Below are 17198 nucleotides of genomic sequence, written 5' to 3' on the forward strand. Positions count from 1 at the left end.
CCCAGTTTATCACCTGCCTGAGGAAGCTGTTCATAGCAGCTGTAAGCTATAAATTATTTTAGATTATTTCCAGGCAAAAATAGATAGATAGATAGATAGATAGATAGATGAAAGCAATGTTAGGAAAAACAGAACAGAAGGAGGGTTTTCAGTGCCTCTAGGATATCAAATGTCTTGCAAAGAACTAATGTGTGCCTACATTAGAGTAAAGCTGACTGAGCAGCAAGTATTGCCCTTATGCTGCTGACCAAGGCAGTTAGAATTAAAAAAGTGGTGTTAGTACAAGAACCTATATTCCAACACATTTACATGAATGGGACCTATACTTAAACAACTAATGAGGAAATGTACACAGTATATGCAGATGTTAACTTGTTACAAGCTAGTGCAAAAATTTTCAGACTCTTCACATCATACAGTTTGAGTTTTTATGAGTTTGATGCCATGTTTAAATTGCTTAGTTCTTTATTATGAGCTGTATTTTCTTTTCAGTCATTAGAGATTTCAAAGTAACTGATAAGAATGTACACAGCATAAAAAGCTACCTGTCAATCTCTTCAAGGACATCAGCAACTGCTATCAAAGGTTTTCGCACATGTTGATGCAAATTTTGTTGTAGTAGTGGTAAGCACAGATTCCACTGGGTTGTGCAAACAACCTGAATCACATAAGGATCTCCCAACTGAACCGCATGTTGCAAGGTTAACTCAAGATTTTTTATCAATTTCAGCTGAGCCTATACAAAAGAAAAATTGTTTAGCATATACTGCATTTAATGAATACATCTTCTTACATACTCCTCTAAATTCTAAATTTAGGCTCCTACTTTTGATGCTCTAAATTATAACCAAGTCCACTGACTATAAAAATCTAAAAAAAAACCTTCCCAGTGTGACAATTTGTCAGGAATAACCCAAATTTTTCAGAAATAAGGATTTGCATAAGATTGCCTTTAATATGCAATAATACATCTTCCATAAATGTAAAATATGAAAGAATATAGTATTGCCTTTGCATGTTTCAATGCTACCATCTTTACTCTTAGAAATTAATATATTATGAATCTTTATTATCAGACTGAAGACTTAGGAATATATGACTATTGTTTATTTCTCTGTTTTATTCTTGCCAGCCCAACGTCCTTCTTTCTTCTTGGAAGACCAATCAGAAAGAATATAATGCTTAAAGCAATTTCTGATCAGTGTAATGGAATTAAGACACACAAGGCCAGTGCAATTTGCATATTTCACAAACTAAGCCTTTTATTTTTCTCTCAAATCTAAAGAACATACCTCAACAACTCCTTTGGTATAAGTCACTATTTTAGGGCCAAATTTTTGAATTTCATATTCACATTCCAGGCATTCTACTTCAATAAGTTTCCCTTGTTCCTATGAAGGATTGATACAAAATGCTGATTTTAATAATTAAAAAGGAATATGATTCAGACTAAAACAATGCAATGATGCTAATACTGCATTGTAATACCTTTTTGAAAATCCAACTGTACTAGCTAATTAATTGAAACACTAAAAGAGGGATTAGAATTCGTTACAGCATAGTGTTATTAAGATGTTATATTATTGGAATAAAGAAGAGATAGTTGAGACAGTAATGAATAATCTTAATGGGTTGTGCAACTTGTAAGTGAAAGTCACTTTAACACCCACTACTTCTAATGGAGATGAGAAGGTTGGTATAAAAGCAAGACTTCTCTACTGCTGCCACTGAAGGGTTACTTGCTGTTACTGTCTATAAAAATATTGAAACTAAATCCTAATGAACCCTTGATCTAGAGAATTTAAACACATTCTAGGTGAATGCTATGTAACTGTGTACAACCTCAGACTTGTTGGAATTTTTCAGAAAAAAAAAAAAAAGTGAGGGGCCTGAGGTAGACATCTGGAATGAAAAATTTCAGATAGGATAAGTAAAATCCACATTACAAGTAACTCACAATAGGATCATTACAACAGAAATATGGACTGGTATGTTTGGCAGTATTTGCCATTACAATTTCATTATATGCACTTGAATATTTCAGGTAAGTAAGGACTTACATGGGCATCACAACACTATTGGGCACTTTTACATACTTTTTTTTTTTTTTTTTTTCCTGAAAAACTTACTTTTTATCTGAATACAGGGGTGAACAGTTCTGCTTATCAGTCAAGAAGGAAGTGAAAAAATTGCAGAGCTAGGTGGACATAAGAATCAAAAAAGGATATATACATTGAAAGACCAGTTATTACAGAGACCGCACAAAATTTCCATCTAGGAATACATCTAGTAATAATGATATTAATCAGTATATAAGCAATGCAGAGAAGAAGACAGAAGAACCCAGAACCATCAGCATTATTTTTAAAGTAGAATCATCGTAAAAAAAAAAATCATTTCTAATTAATACTTACAGTAATGCCAGCTTTCTTCAATTCAAGTATACAATCATGTGTAAGCTTAATGCAGTTTACTTTCACAGAAAAACGAGCCAATTCCAGGATCAAAGGAATTCTTCAAAAACAGAAAAACATCACTTCAGAGAATCACACACTCCTCTTTAATGGAATCAGAAAAACATTATATGAAACTAATTTTGTGCAATATATCTGAAACTCTTGAAGATATCTGAATATTAGAAGATGTGATTTTACCAGTAATGCTTGCAGTCAGTAAGGAAAAAGATTGAAGTTGGTTGGATGAAAAATACAAAAATTCAGCTGTTTATGGAAAATAACTAGTATACCTCTAATGTAAAAAAATGTTTCTGAATAACATAACACAATGAAGGATTAAATGCATGCAGCACAAAGATGGTGAAATAGGAAATGGGTTAAATTGCAGGTAATTCTGCAAACGTAATGCAGTCAACTGGCACACATCTTGAAACAGTCAAATACAATGGTTAATTCCTTAAAAAAATAGGAACACACTATTCTCATGGTAGGACACTTCTGAATATTTTGGATCTCAGTGAATAACCAAATGAGTCCCAATGTCTGCACTAGAGGTAATAAGAAAACTGAGTAGAGTCAGAAAAGATTGAACTTCATATGCAAAAATGTAGTATTACTTCCATATTTAACAGCTGTGATCTAACTACTAGAATAGAGTTTGGTTTTGTCTGCATTTAAAATAACACTGTAGAATTAGGAACGATTCAAAGAAAAGCTAAAAAAATGCATTAAAAACTATTGTGAGATCATAAAAAAATCTCTTCAAGATTTTGTCACACTTTGCTGGAAGCAGCATCAGCTTCAGCATCAACTTTCAGGGACAAGTAAACTCACTTCATACTGGCAACAGATGCTGGAGGTACATCATACTGTTTCAGAAGTTCATATAGAGAATACAGAGTTGCGGTGGCATCACTTGGAAATTCATTTGTGTCCCACTGCCTGCAATATGTTACAAATTGATCACTTTTTATCACAGGAAATATTTCAATTTTTTAATTCAATAATAACTCTCCTAACTTCAGAGCAGATGGATCTTAGTCCAATATATTAGTGGATTATCTAGACTACAAAATATTATAAAAAATAAAATAATAAAATAAAATAAAATAAAATAAAATAAAATAAAATAAAATAAAATAAAATAAAATAAAATAAAATAAAATAAAATAAAATAAAATAAAATAAAATTCAACAAAACTCACTTCAGTATACCAAGTAAGGTTCTCGGAGAACCAGATACAAAGCAGAAAGAGCAAAATATTCCAGAATAAGAATATTTGAGGCAGTACATTTTACTTGAAAGGCAAAGAAATATGGAGTGCAAAACTCCTTTCCCTTAATGTCAATATAAATTATTCCACGATGAAAAGAATTAGTACTTTAAAAAGTGGAACTGTTGAGACACTGAAAATCATGTGGAATTCTGTTACAGTCTAATTTTCAAAATTGCTTTCATGTAAAATTTAAAGTTTTAGAAAATACCATGCTTCCCATCCTTGTGATTCATCCATTATATTTCAGACGTGATTCCTCTTCTCTATCTTTACTTTCTTATATATGACTTATGTACCAAGCCCCAATCTGCTAGATACAAAAACATCTTTCACTCTCTTGTAAATTCTTTCACTCGAGACTGTTGGTACAACACACTATTCTACACATTCCCCAAGAATTCTCTCACCTTTTAGCTTCGGCAGTTTCCTGGACAGGACTGAGCTTCACTACTCAAAACTATTTCCATTAGAGAAACTAATCTTTGTAGTATGGTCTTCTACTGGCATATGAGATATCAGAACCCGACTCTACTTCTGTAATATCTACTATCAAAACCCAAGTGAAAGGATATAGTTTAGTACTCACGATTTTATCATTTGCATTTTATAAATCACTGACAAATGGATGGAATTTTGTATTTCCTTCTCTATCTGGGAAATATCCATTAGTTTGTGGTATACCTATAAAATAATAATTTCATTATTAATCCACTAAATAAGCCAGTGAAGGACAGACACTCAACAAGGCTAAAATAAATCATGTATGTTGATTGTAGGCTTTCAGGGCAATGGAATTTAATGGACATTAAGGGCAATGAAATTACTATGATAATCTATGTTGTTTTGCATACATATCGCTTAGTAAAGCTGTATTAATTTTCATATGCTGAGAATCATAAGTATTAGCAGAAATCTAAATCTGGAACTATTATCTGAGTTAGATTTCTAATTAATCAATTTTTTAGAACATTCTGATAACACTCATTCTGAAATCATCTCATCCAGATAAGGGAAATTAGACATTCAAATTTAACTGCAACTATAAATTAAATATAACAAAAATATTACAAAGAAATTACAAGGTACTGTAGTTACTTCAATTTATCTGTAGAGTCACATATTAGACAAGTAACATCATTTCTTTTGACTCTCTGACACTGACTGTCCATAGCAATCAATAATGATTACTTAAATTGTAATGGAACACTGCATTTTGTAGGACTTGATTACTCTGTCATTAAAGCATTCAATACTGTAGGTCATACTTCTGTAGCTCTGCTGATAAACACAGCCCAAGGAAACTTTTAGAACTACTTTATTCTTCTAAGACCAATGTTAAGTAGTTTTGTTCAAAATTGCCTCTAAAAAAAAATACATGTACAAAAATAATTTGGATCCTTTGCCTAAATGTCATTCCTTCACTGATTTCATACCTCTGAAAGGTCATTAAGGTTCTCGTAATTCAAATGTTAAAGAACATATAACATAAACATAATCTTTTGAAATGCAGTGGAAATGCGTAAGTAAGACAATTAAGAGTGTAGCAGGGAACATAGAAGGAATGCTTAAGAACATGACTGCATGCAACTCCAAAAGTTTTATTTGCCTATTTCTGCTTTTGTCACATCTATCTTCACCCTCTTATTTCCCAAATGAAGGTCATGCAAAAAAATGTGAACTAATATCTTATACTTTAATTCCCAGAACTTTATAGGGTTCACTTTGGGTCATTTAGGTATATTTCAGCATTAGAATAGTCAACAAAACCTAAATAGAGCCTAGATTATTTTTTTCCCAGTGGCATAAAACAAGTAAAGTTACACCCTTTACACCATCTGTGATAATAGCAGTTATTCCCACACAGATTTTTTAGGGGTAGCAAAAGTTTTCCCTATAATATTATGGTGTACTGAAATAACATGGGGCAGTAAGGAGCTGTTTAGCTTGGAGTATGAAAAATACAAACAATAAAAATATCTGCTTATTTGGTGTATCATTTGTTAGTTCACAACATTTAAGTACAGGAAATAAAATACTTAAATAAAACAAGGTTGTTAATAAATGTAGAGAAAGCTCCTGTCTTACTGGGAATTTTAAATATTTTACAGCATTACCATTAAAGAAAATATTTGAGAGTATTTATCTGGAGCATTTTCCTTAATAAAGACTGCTGCAGTCGATGAAAACTCTTTTGCTTCTTTCAGTTTTGAAGCATCGAGGAGGCACTCAAGTAAATTTCTGCAGATTAAATAAATATTTGTATTAAACATTTATCAATGTTTTTTGAAACAATTCTTATTCATATTTTTTCAAGAGACTCTTTATATTCAAGGTACCACTCTTAAATGCAGTACAATCAATTAATGCTATAAAGCATTGATTCAACAAAGAGAACTTCTAACTTTTATGCATTTGTTTCTTCCAGAAAATACACAGCTCTTAATATGCATTTATTACAGATCACAAAAATAATCTTGGAACAGGAGATTTTTCAGAACACTCTGCACAACAGGACACCTGGAATTAAAATGATCAATGATTTAACACTTCATGAAGAAAAGAAAAAAAAGGTGAGCTGCATTCTGTGGTTCTCCATTAACTACTGGAAAGGCTAGTATTTCAAAGTCATCTAGTAAAAGAGAACCCATACATGCTGGAAACTTCAATGTTTTCAATCCTTCGTCTGTTTTCACTGAAAAAGAGCCTGTGGCTTCATAAAATAAATAATAAAAATACCATAGAAATAATAGTAAATCATTCCATAAAAATATAAAAATACAAATATAAGAAAAAATAAAGGTTACCATTAGTTTCATACCACAAATTCATTGTGCACTTTCTAATTCTCATCAATACCTCAGCAAGACTATGTTTGTTATTAAAAAACTGTATTGTATTCTATATAACCTTTAGTGTATAACATGAAATGTTTTGATTTTTTTATTTCCCTCCAGTTTCAACTTAGAAAGAAAACACAAAAAAGACTATACAGCAATAAACTATCAAGTCCATAGACCAAAGAAATAGAAAAGTTCACAAAGAGAAAGTTAAAAACTGTGGTAGACATGTATCAAGAACTGGAAATGGTCTGTATAATAGCAGACCCAAATACCTCTAAAGAAAGGTTGTCTGATCTTGAAAAATTATATAGACACTCTTTATTTTGCACGTAAAACTGGTTCTCTGTTATTTGTAAAGGCATCTCAGTGTTTATGATACAGCTTTACTCAGAGAATCCAAGACAATGATGTAACAATTCATCATTGTTAATTGATATCGTTACATCATTAGTAATAATGGGTAATAATGTGAATTGTTATCAGAGTACCAATAGTGCAGATTTTGGGATGTTTGTTTTTTTTTTGTTCGGTTGTTTGTTTGAAACACTTCCATTTATATCTTGTTTAGAAACAAAAAAACAACCTGATTCTTTGTTCAGTTCTAGAGCCAAAAAACATCAATGGCAAATTAATTTAATATCAGAATCAGGCATTATATAAATATCAATTTCTAACTTTCTGTTTTCCTTATAGTCTGTAAACTAGAAGACTTAGGCACTCTGCCTGCTTTGCTTCAGTCTTCACCAAAAAAAACTCTCATGCCTCAGTACTCTCAGTTTCTGCTCAACCAACATTTTTTTTTAAATTTATTTTTATGAGGGTTTTGCATATAATTTGCCATTTCTTTTGTTGAAATTGAATACCAAAGACTCAATAGTATGACTAAGCTTCTAATATTGCTTTTCTTTAGTGATCATAGACTTAATGAATTTCTTAGCCAACATGTGCTGCTCAGTCCATAAATATCTGCTCTTATCAGCAAAAACTTCAAATTATCTAACAGATAGCTCTTGTTCTTAAAATGTGTATCTCAGTAAAATCCGAATTGCAATCAGAATGCAAATCAGATGCTATCAGTTCAGAGAGGCTGAGGGGAGACCACATCACTCTATGCAACTACCTCAAAGGAGAGTGTCAGTCTTATTTCTCAGATGACAAGTGACAAGACGTGAGGAAACAGCTTCAAGTTGCACCAGGGGAGGTTTAGATTTGGTATTGGGAAGCACTTCTTCATGGAGAGGGTGCTTAGGAATTGAAGTGGACTACCAAGGGAAGTAGTGGATTCCCCATCCCTGGAGGCATTTAAGAGAGATGTGGACATGGCAGTAAGCGACACAGTTCAGTGATGAAACTCAGTACGTTGGGTTGACAGTTGGACTTGATCATGAGGGTCTTTTCCAACCTGAATGATTCCAGGATTCTGTAAGTGTGTGGTATATACACTGTTCCATACACAAAGGGAAGTCAGATTGAGAACACTCACAGCTCAAACAAAAAAAAGAAAGAACTTTCCAACAGATAGTGATAATTATTTATAACATACCTTTCTGTAATTCTGGAAAAAAATATTTGAACGCGATGTATCAAAAAGTAGCAATTTCTTCAGTCTCTTAAAAATAACAGCTATAGCAGAAAGTAACAACATACTATTTAAAAACCCTGTGATTCTATCTGTCTTTTAAAATGACATTTAATCAAATTGTATTTTTCACTGTCTTCTACAAGCCATAAGGACTTTTCAGTCATGCTTAGTAAGACTGTCCTTGAAGTGAAACTACCTTTGATTGTCCTTAAAACTACCATGTACTTCTTCAGCCACAAACTGTCTTTAGTGAAAACCAATTGCTAAAGATTCTGATTAGAGCTAATTATTTAATTCAGTGTAAATTACACTATACTCACATCTTAACACTACAAATGCAAAAAAAGCTAGGTATTTCCTGAATAGGACAGAAATCAGCTAACAAATTTCAGTTATGACATAGGTGTAAACGAGTCAGTAACACATTTTTATCCAACCCTGGATTACTAATCTCCTCCCTAAAAATTATTAGACTTCTAATTTTAATTTTCTTTTTTTTTTTTTTGCATAAAGCTTAAAGATATTCTCTGAATTCACCCTGTTGGGAGGTTTAGTTCTCAATAATTACCAGAAAGAAAACCTGCCAGTTTAAAACTTAGCAGCCTTGTTTATGCAAGTTTCTCTTTCACATAACTTTTTGACTTCTGTTTGTCATAAGACTGGTTAAAAAAAGACCTATTTCATTTATACTTTGAAACATTAGGCCAAGCAGTTTATTCAAATTAGTACAAGTAGCCTTTAATTTAATATTGAAGAAAACTACATATAAAACTAATTAGGAAGAAAAAGGCTTTATCTGAACTAGTTACATTAGTAAGAATCATACAGAACCAGATAGTACTTAAAACATGTGACTAACAACATGAAAAAAAAAACACACAACAACACAAAAACATCACTACTGGTGATGACTCATCTCTGTTTTCTTGATGTTGCACTTCCAATATATTTATTCTGCTCACTGAACTTATTTTTCTTAAAGTTTCATTTCAACGTACAGCTATAGACTAACAAGAGAAAATACAGTAAGAAAGATAACTAAGATAAGGATATATATAAAATCTTCAGAATGAAGAAGTAAATTAGAAGATACACTCTCACAGCTTTACCAGGCTGTTTCTGTCTCATCAGGTATCAGAGGATAGAAGAGGATAGAAGATATTTGATTGTCTATTTAAACATTATGTTTCCTTACCTGAAGAAAAAGGTTCTTAAAGAAAACTGGAGTTTGTATTTCTCCGCACTTCAAAGGACTACACATAAGCAATGTGTTGAACACTATATCTGAAATGACTGTGACAGTTCAGATAGGACTTGGGGTCTGACTGCATCTGCTACTAACATTTTAACCTCAAAGTCAATATTAAAAGGAAGAATTATGTGTATATTTATATATTGTTAAAAAGTTATGAATTATGACTCCCAGAGTGGTGAAGCATTGGAATGGGCTGCCCAGGGAAGTGGTGGAGTTCCCTGCCCCTAGAGGTATTTAAAAGATGTGTGGATGTGGCACTAAGGGACATATTATAGTGATGGAACTCAGTAGGCTGGGCTGACAGTTGGATTGATGATTTCAAAGGTCTTTTCCAACCTAAATGATTCTATAATAAAATAAACATTATTAAAAACTACCTCAGGTGGCAGCCACATGCACAAAAGGACTACAGAATACCCATATGGAAATTAAAATTAAACTTACATCATGAGTTCTGCTCTCCATTCACTGTCTGGCTCATCAGTTTGGTTTAATGCTTTAACAATTTGAGACAGGCTGGGAACAAGGTAACAGCGGAATCCAGGCTTAAGATATGGTCTCACAAATTGCCAATAAAGAACTGAGGCATTATATATCAAAAAATAGTATCTAAAAAAAAAAAGAGAGAGAGAAGAATCAAGAATGGAGGATGTACTTAGATTAACTTGAAACTACAGAGTAAGAATTTTAAGACACTCCTAGGAAATAAAAATTTGAACTTTTCCTACTGAAGTTCCTGAATTAACCTTGACTCAAAACTTTGAGCACACGTACAGCATAGGAAGAGTAAGGTAACTCTTAAGACTACACTTTACCCAGTAATTAACTACTTAAAATAAGCTAAAATGCTGCTCTCCTCCTCCAGAGGATAAATATAAAAGAGGAAGAAAAGCCCTGAGATACCTACCAGGTTTAAACAGTCTGTTTCATCCTGTTTATTTAATACTATTACAGTATTCTATACTGTCACAGCATGCACAGTAGTTAAAGAAATAAACTAAGAAAACGGAAGGGAAATCCATCAAGAAAAAAAAAAAAAAGACTATCTAGTGGAAAGCTGAGACAAACACCTATGAAAACCTAACTCACTAACATCTCCTGAGATTTAAAGAGTAAATACTATCAGGAGGTCCTACCTTTGATCATGTGTTGCAAAATCCATTGCTTTCATAAAAAACAGCACGAACTTTTCAAATGCTTCCTAAAATAGAGCAAACATGATTTAGGAAATTTGTACATAGCCTTTATGAATTACCAATACATTATTTTCATATTTCAATATGTTCATGTTTCATCATGTTTATTTTCAGACCATTCTCAAATAAAACATGTTGTCATAATAACGTGTTGCCATACACCAGAACAACTGAAAAACAGTAGCATTGCCTGTTACCATGCTTGCCAGATTTCAAAATTTCAGACTATTTTTTCTTTAATTTCTGCCAAAGTTTAATCATTAGGACTGAAATTGTCCAAAGCTGTAAAGTTGGGTCCTTTTAAATTTTTCAGCAAAGAAAGCTCAGAAATTTCCAAGATGAAAGCCAGGAAAAAAATATTGGTTTGTTACATTAAAAAATGTAGGTATCATTTTCTTCTGAAAAGTTCCAACATGCCATACTCGTAATCATTTGTCAACTGAATGCTGTCAGGCATGTTCTTTTAATCGTCAATGCTGCTGAAAAGCAGCTTTTCAGGAAAAACAAACAAACAGAAACACAAAAATCAGGGGGCCTGGTGGATACCAGCTTGAACATAAGCCAGTAACTTATGTATGTGAGTTTGTAGCAAAGGAGGTGAACATTATCCTGGGCTGCATAAGGACAAGTGTCACCATCAGACTGAGGGAGGTGACCCTTCCCCTCTGTTTTGCACTGGTGAGACCACACCTGGAGAGCTGGGTCCAGTTGTGGGCTTCCACAGGACAATAGAGACATGGACATACTGGAAAGAGTCCAGGGAAGCACCACAAATAGGGTCAATAAAGGTCTAGAGCATCTCACCTATAAGGAAAGACTGAGAGAGCTGGGACTGCTAAGCGTGGAGAAAAGAAGTCTCAGAGGATCTTATCCGTGCATACAAATTACTGAAGTGAGGGTGCAAAAAAGATGGATCCAGGCTTTTTCAGTAGTGTCCAGCAACAGGACAGGAGGCAATGGGCACAAACTGAAATACAGGAGTTTTTTTCCGAACACAAGACAACACTTTTCTATTGTGAGTGTGACTGAGCACTGGCAGAGCTTGCCCAGAAGCTGTAGAGTCACAATCTCTGTGAGATAGTCAAAAGTTGTCTGGACTTGGTCCTGGAAAACCACCTCTGGGTGGCCCTGCTTGGAGTAGATGACCTCCACAGGTCCCCTCCAGCCTTTACCATTCCATACTTTCTTTGAAACAGCAGTCAAATCCAGTAAGCTGCAAATCCATTTTCAATTTATATATGTGTTCAATTATGTTTTACATTTTATGTATAACATTCCTTTAAGCTTCCACATAGAGCGAGCTTGCTTCCACATGGACTGAGCAAGACTTTCCCAAGAACTGCAAAAAGCTATGCTGAACAGCTTTCTACCGACCTAAGAGGTCCTCTCAGTGGTTTTTATCTTGCAGCCATTCAGCACCAAAGTGATCAGGCTAGGACAGGGAAAAAGCGAAGAAAGTAAAGATAAGGAACCTAAAGAGCTGGATAACAGGATGGGATACTTGTAAAATGAAATGTATATTGAGAGCACAAATGATGACAGGAAGGAATACAGTGTTTAGAGAAGACTAGAACTAACTGAAGAGACTGTGGCTGAGAAACAGATAGGAGAAAAAGTATATCATGAAAAGCAAAGGTACAAGAGGAATAGAAATCTGGTGAAGAAGAATAAAATTGGGAGAAACTAGAATTTGGTCACATAAGGAAGGGATTTTTGAAAATCTGTGAGAAAGACACAGTGGAAGCAGAAAAGCAGAAGTGGAACTGGGTGGGCAAGAAGGGGATGCTGGCAAAGGGCTCTGTATAGTGTGACAAAACATAATAAAACTCTAGGAGAGATGAGACTGATTTACTGGATTCTGGGATTGGTGTAAAAAGGTTACTGAGCAATGAGTGGGAACTCCCCAGATAAAGGGAAAAACAGGATCAAGAGCCTGAGAGGTGACAGACGTGAAAGTAGAATAGTCACAACTAGTGCATAAGAATGTAAGAGTCCTAGTTGACTAACAAGGTTTTCCCAGGATGTAAACCAAAAGTAAGGACAATTTTATCTGGTTTCTAAACGAAAGATGATTACTAGTGGTAGACCATGTGTAGTTGTGCCGCTCACTGTTGCATAAATGACCTAGGAACACAGCAGTGAACAATCCTCACAACTTACAAAAAGTGTACGTTAAAAGCACATTAGAACATATGTCACAAGGGAGCCACAGCTGGGATTGCACATGCATGAATGATTCTGAACTTCTATCAAATTGACAAGAGCAAAGAAGAAAACAGCAAAATTTGGCTGACATTTATAGAACATCACAGACCAGTTTGATTAATTTAGAAAGATAACACATGCTCTGAGAAGGCAAAGAAAGCATGGATACCATGTTAGGGAAAAGTTTCTAGCTTGAAGGGTAATTCAAAAACATTATTAAAATAAACTATGGGACTATCCATCAGAGAGATTTGTGAATGCAAATTACACAAATGCTTAACACCTGCCAAAGCTATTTCAGTTCAGAGCTTAGGTAAGAAATTGTCAAAGCTAAGTGATGACAGTATGAGGAATAGTGAAATACTCAAGACAGAAAATAGGTCCAACTCCATCTGAAATTCAGAAGGAGGTAAGACCTGCTCATCATGTACAGAGTATAACCAAATACTAGCACAAAGGAGCTTTTAGAAGCAGAAGTATACTACTGAGTTGCTACCAGAAAGTTTCATCTCTCATTTCAAAAAGCCACATCCAAAGCACTACATTGAAAGGCAACTGAAGAGAGAAATGAACTGGACGACCTCTCTGAGGTACCTTTAGTGTATTTTTGAATGAAACATTTTGCAACTGTTTTTCTGCTTACAACTAAATTTGATCTGAAAATATCATAATGATTTAATAGTGAAAAAGTTAACTTTGAAATTATTGACCTTCTGAAAAACCTTCCATGTGTTGATGTTTTTTCCCGAACATATTTGCTATATTAGTTCAATTCAGCGGATAGCTTTGTTTACTCCCAAACACGTTAATGTACTTCTATTTGATTTTTCCCAGAGTTCTGATGACTGACCTTTGTATGTTTTAAATGACGGAAAGCTTTGCATTAAAAGCAATACATAAAAACCTAGAATGAATACTCTTAAGATGTAACTTAATATAATACAACCTTCATCATTTCTCACCAAATTATCTGTAGAGAGTGGAGTGTGCAACTGTCCTTGGCACAAATATGCTCTACCAATAAACTGGTTTACAGGAAATCTTCCTTTAAAATACATTTGTAGACAGTCACTGCTAATTTGCAGGTATCCCAGCTAAGAGAAAAAAAAAGCATTTTATTTTTTTTTTAAATGAATGCTTATTCTAACTGTGTAGCACATAACAGCATTATCAGTATGAAAACAATATATCATAAAGTTGCATTCCACTAGGCCATTAAGTTTTCTTAAAATTTAAAGGTAGAAATTTTGTCATTCCAAACACTTAAAAAATGTTTCCTTTATTTAATACAGCTCCTGAATCACTTAGTCATAGAATCCCTTACAGTATACAGAAAAGTTTAATTTTTTAGCAGCCATTAATAGAATTAAGATAAATGCAAAGTTTCTTGTATGATTAAAAAAAAAAGTATGTATATTAGGCTGCAGGATTTTGCATGGATGTCAGCGCTGCACCTCTATTTTCAGACAACAGAAAACACTTGGGTGGCTTGCTGCTTGGAAAAAAATAAGTTACTTTATTAGAAACTATGTCTGCTTCAATTCCAATCACTTATACCCATGGATTGAGAATTATAAAATACTTCAAAATTAAGAACCTCTACCATATGTTATGGAAGTCAGCTCAAAAAGCGACAGTTTTTCATAATTAGAATGCAATTCTTCCTTCTTTTGGTCCACTAGGGACCCTTCATAAACAGTTTATATTGTTGACAACAAGGAAAAAAAAAAGACATGGAAAACTATTTCATATTACAATGGTATGCTTTATATATTTTGGACTAATTATAAACTTTATAAACCACAGGTTACTGATTATAAAAAAGTGATGATTCAGGGAAGAGGCTGAGTTTTTAACAAGGAATGCATGCTAAAACAATTGCTCTGCAAAAAAAAAGAAAGGAAAGTAATATTTAAGTAATAACTTTAACACAGATAAACTAACTAAATTACAAACCTGAAATGCCTGTTCAGCACACAGAACGTATAAGTCTGTGCTGAAGTTATCTGATGAGTCAAGTGCAGATCTCCCTTGACAGGCTGATTTGATCAACTCATAAGCATCCTTCAAAGCCTGAACATCTAAAGTAATAGATAATTTATGATTCAAGATGGACCAATAGGCATGTAATTGCATTATTCAGATCAACTGTGTAACACCGTCTTCCTCCTTTAAAGAAAGAAATTACCACAGAATCAAAAATGGATGGGTTGGCGGGGACCCTACAGCCCACCCGGGTCCCCCCATGCCATGGGCAGGACCCCTGACCCCAGCGCAGGCTGCCCAAAGCCCCCCAGCCCGGCCTTGGGCACTACCAGGGGTGAGGCACCCACGGCTCCTCTGGGCAACTGCCCAGAGGTTTTAATTAGGAATTGCCCCAAAATTATGAATTTTTAGGGAAAAAAGGTCAAGCAGATGTTGTTCAAAGCCAGCAGCAGTTGTAAAATGAAGCATTAACAACTCTGGTGCAGTTTAAAATCACTGATGTAAGCAAACAATAAAGTAAATCACTTTGAAGGTCTTAATTGCAACTCGCTGGCCCCAAGAATACATCCTGCTGAAAAAGCAACTTGGAATTGGGTCCGTAAGGCTGCTTGATGAAGTAAGTTTGACTGGCAGAAAATCAGGCTAAGAAGCACAATTAAAGCGTTTGGGAAAAAAAAAAAAAAAAAAAAGACCGTACGATTTTTTCGGGACAGGCGCACGTCCCGCGGCGCCCGTGGTGCGGGGCCGCAGCCTGGCACCCCCTCACCTCGGCGGCTCTGCGCGGCCAGGAGCCGCTCGCGGACGGCCACGTCCATGTCGCCCCCCCCGCCGCTCTGCCAAGCTCGCCGGAGCCGTTTGCCGACGAGTTCTTCCGAGAGCTTTGCCGCACAACCGGGAGAGCAGCCAGGGCACGTCCTCCGTCCGTCGGCCCGCCCGACAGCCCCCGCCTGCTCCGGCGGCCCCGCCGCGCTGCCTCCCTGTGCTCGGCCGCCGTTGCCCGAGCGGGACTCTGCCGCCGCGCGCGTCCCAGCAACGCTCCCGCCGCGCGCGTCCTAGCAACGCTCCCGCCGCGCGCGTCCCAGCAACGCTCCCGCCGCGCGCGTCCTAGCAACTAGGTCCTGTCCCCGCCCCGCGGGCGGTACGGGCCGTTTCTCGGGGAAGGTCACGGCCCGTTCCTCGGAAAGAGCCCGCCGCGGCTGGTCGGCAGCGCTATTGCTGCAGCGTGCGCCGTGGCAGAAATCCCGCACACTCCGTGAAAACAAATGCTCTCGAGCTTTTAATGCATGCTTACCGCCACGCACACGCTGTACGAAATCACTGCACAAGCGGACTCAGGTTAACAAGGGCACCGACCGATAGCTTCCTTTAGGTAGAACTACTGCTGAGAAGCACTACCACCAGTAATTTTGGTTGCTGTTTATAGAGCTTCCAACGTGAAACCTTTTGAAACAGGCCACCAGTGCCTGCAGCTTCGGGCTGGAGCAGAATGAAGTGCCGAGCGACGTTTGGGTCATATCAGCCCACACAGAAGGAAGCTGCAGGCTACAAACAGTGATCTTCCAAAACTCGAGACTTTTGCATCTTTTTAGTCATTTCACAGTATATCGGCCAAGAACAATTTTATGATAAAAAAATAACCTTCAGAGAACAACATTGCAGAAAAGATACAGTCAAAACAACACAAAACAAACAAAAAAAGCACAGAAAAAAAATAAATCTGTAACAAAATAAATCTGTAAAAATAAATCTGGACGTGCTGCCATTTGACAGACCAAATGAAGGACTGAAGCTGTCGTGTTCTCTCTCCCTCCAGCTGCTGAGATGTGGAACGCTGTTTTGCATAACACTGTTGTCATGAAGACTATCTATGGACTTAAACTTGTAAATCCAACATTTAAATGTAAACCCTTTGCACTTTAAGCTAAATTGAAATTCTGCACTGGTAGGATGTTGCAGCCCTGAGAAGACAGAACGCATTGTGCAGAAGGACAGCATTGCTATTAAGTTTCCGAAGACACTTCTTGCAGTCATCTATATCTGAATTATGAGAGGCCAGTAGGGTGAAAGCCGATAAAAACAGTAAGTGCATCAAACTCTTATGCTTCAGGCCCAGCTACTGAGTAAGTGACACATACGGTACATTTCAAGACAGTAGACCTTTCAGTTTATGAAGTGCTGCTTCATATGAAACAAATATATTCAAGAACCTGGAAAGAATTCAGCTTTAGACACCTTCCTATTCTCTAGCTGTTCTCCAGCCTACTCCTGACCACACAGCCCATCAGAAAGAACAAACTGCCTTGCTTGTATGAACGTTAATAAACAAGAACAAAACTCGTGAGATGAACAAAACCTCTGTATTACATAAAAAAAACACCTTGTGTATTACAAAATCCTTCAA

General features: G+C 35.8%; 1 protein-coding gene across 1 annotated transcript in view; it reads right to left on the reverse strand.

Moving 5' to 3' along the window:
- The window catches only part of CFAP46 (cilia and flagella associated protein 46), a gene marked incomplete at both ends in the record, with an annotated part of 79277 nt that extends 63665 nt beyond the window's left edge, over positions 1–15612 (reverse strand). Inside the window, 11 exons of the mRNA XM_084290582.1 lie at positions 546–736; positions 1293–1391; positions 2415–2514; positions 3291–3398; positions 4320–4414; positions 5848–5971; positions 9855–10019; positions 10547–10611; positions 13774–13905; positions 14768–14892; positions 15495–15612. Coding sequence (XP_084146708.1) covers positions 546–736; positions 1293–1391; positions 2415–2514; positions 3291–3398; positions 4320–4414; positions 5848–5971; positions 9855–10019; positions 10547–10611; positions 13774–13905; positions 14768–14892; positions 15495–15612 — 1322 coding nt within the window. The remainder of the gene's footprint in view (positions 1–545; positions 737–1292; positions 1392–2414; positions 2515–3290; positions 3399–4319; positions 4415–5847; positions 5972–9854; positions 10020–10546; positions 10612–13773; positions 13906–14767; positions 14893–15494) is intronic.
- Between the last annotated feature and the right edge of the window lie 1586 nt (positions 15613–17198).

This window comes from Netta rufina (genome assembly GCF_964035555.1).
Source record: "Netta rufina genome assembly, chromosome: 7".
Taxonomy (NCBI): Eukaryota; Metazoa; Chordata; class Aves; order Anseriformes; family Anatidae; genus Netta; species Netta rufina.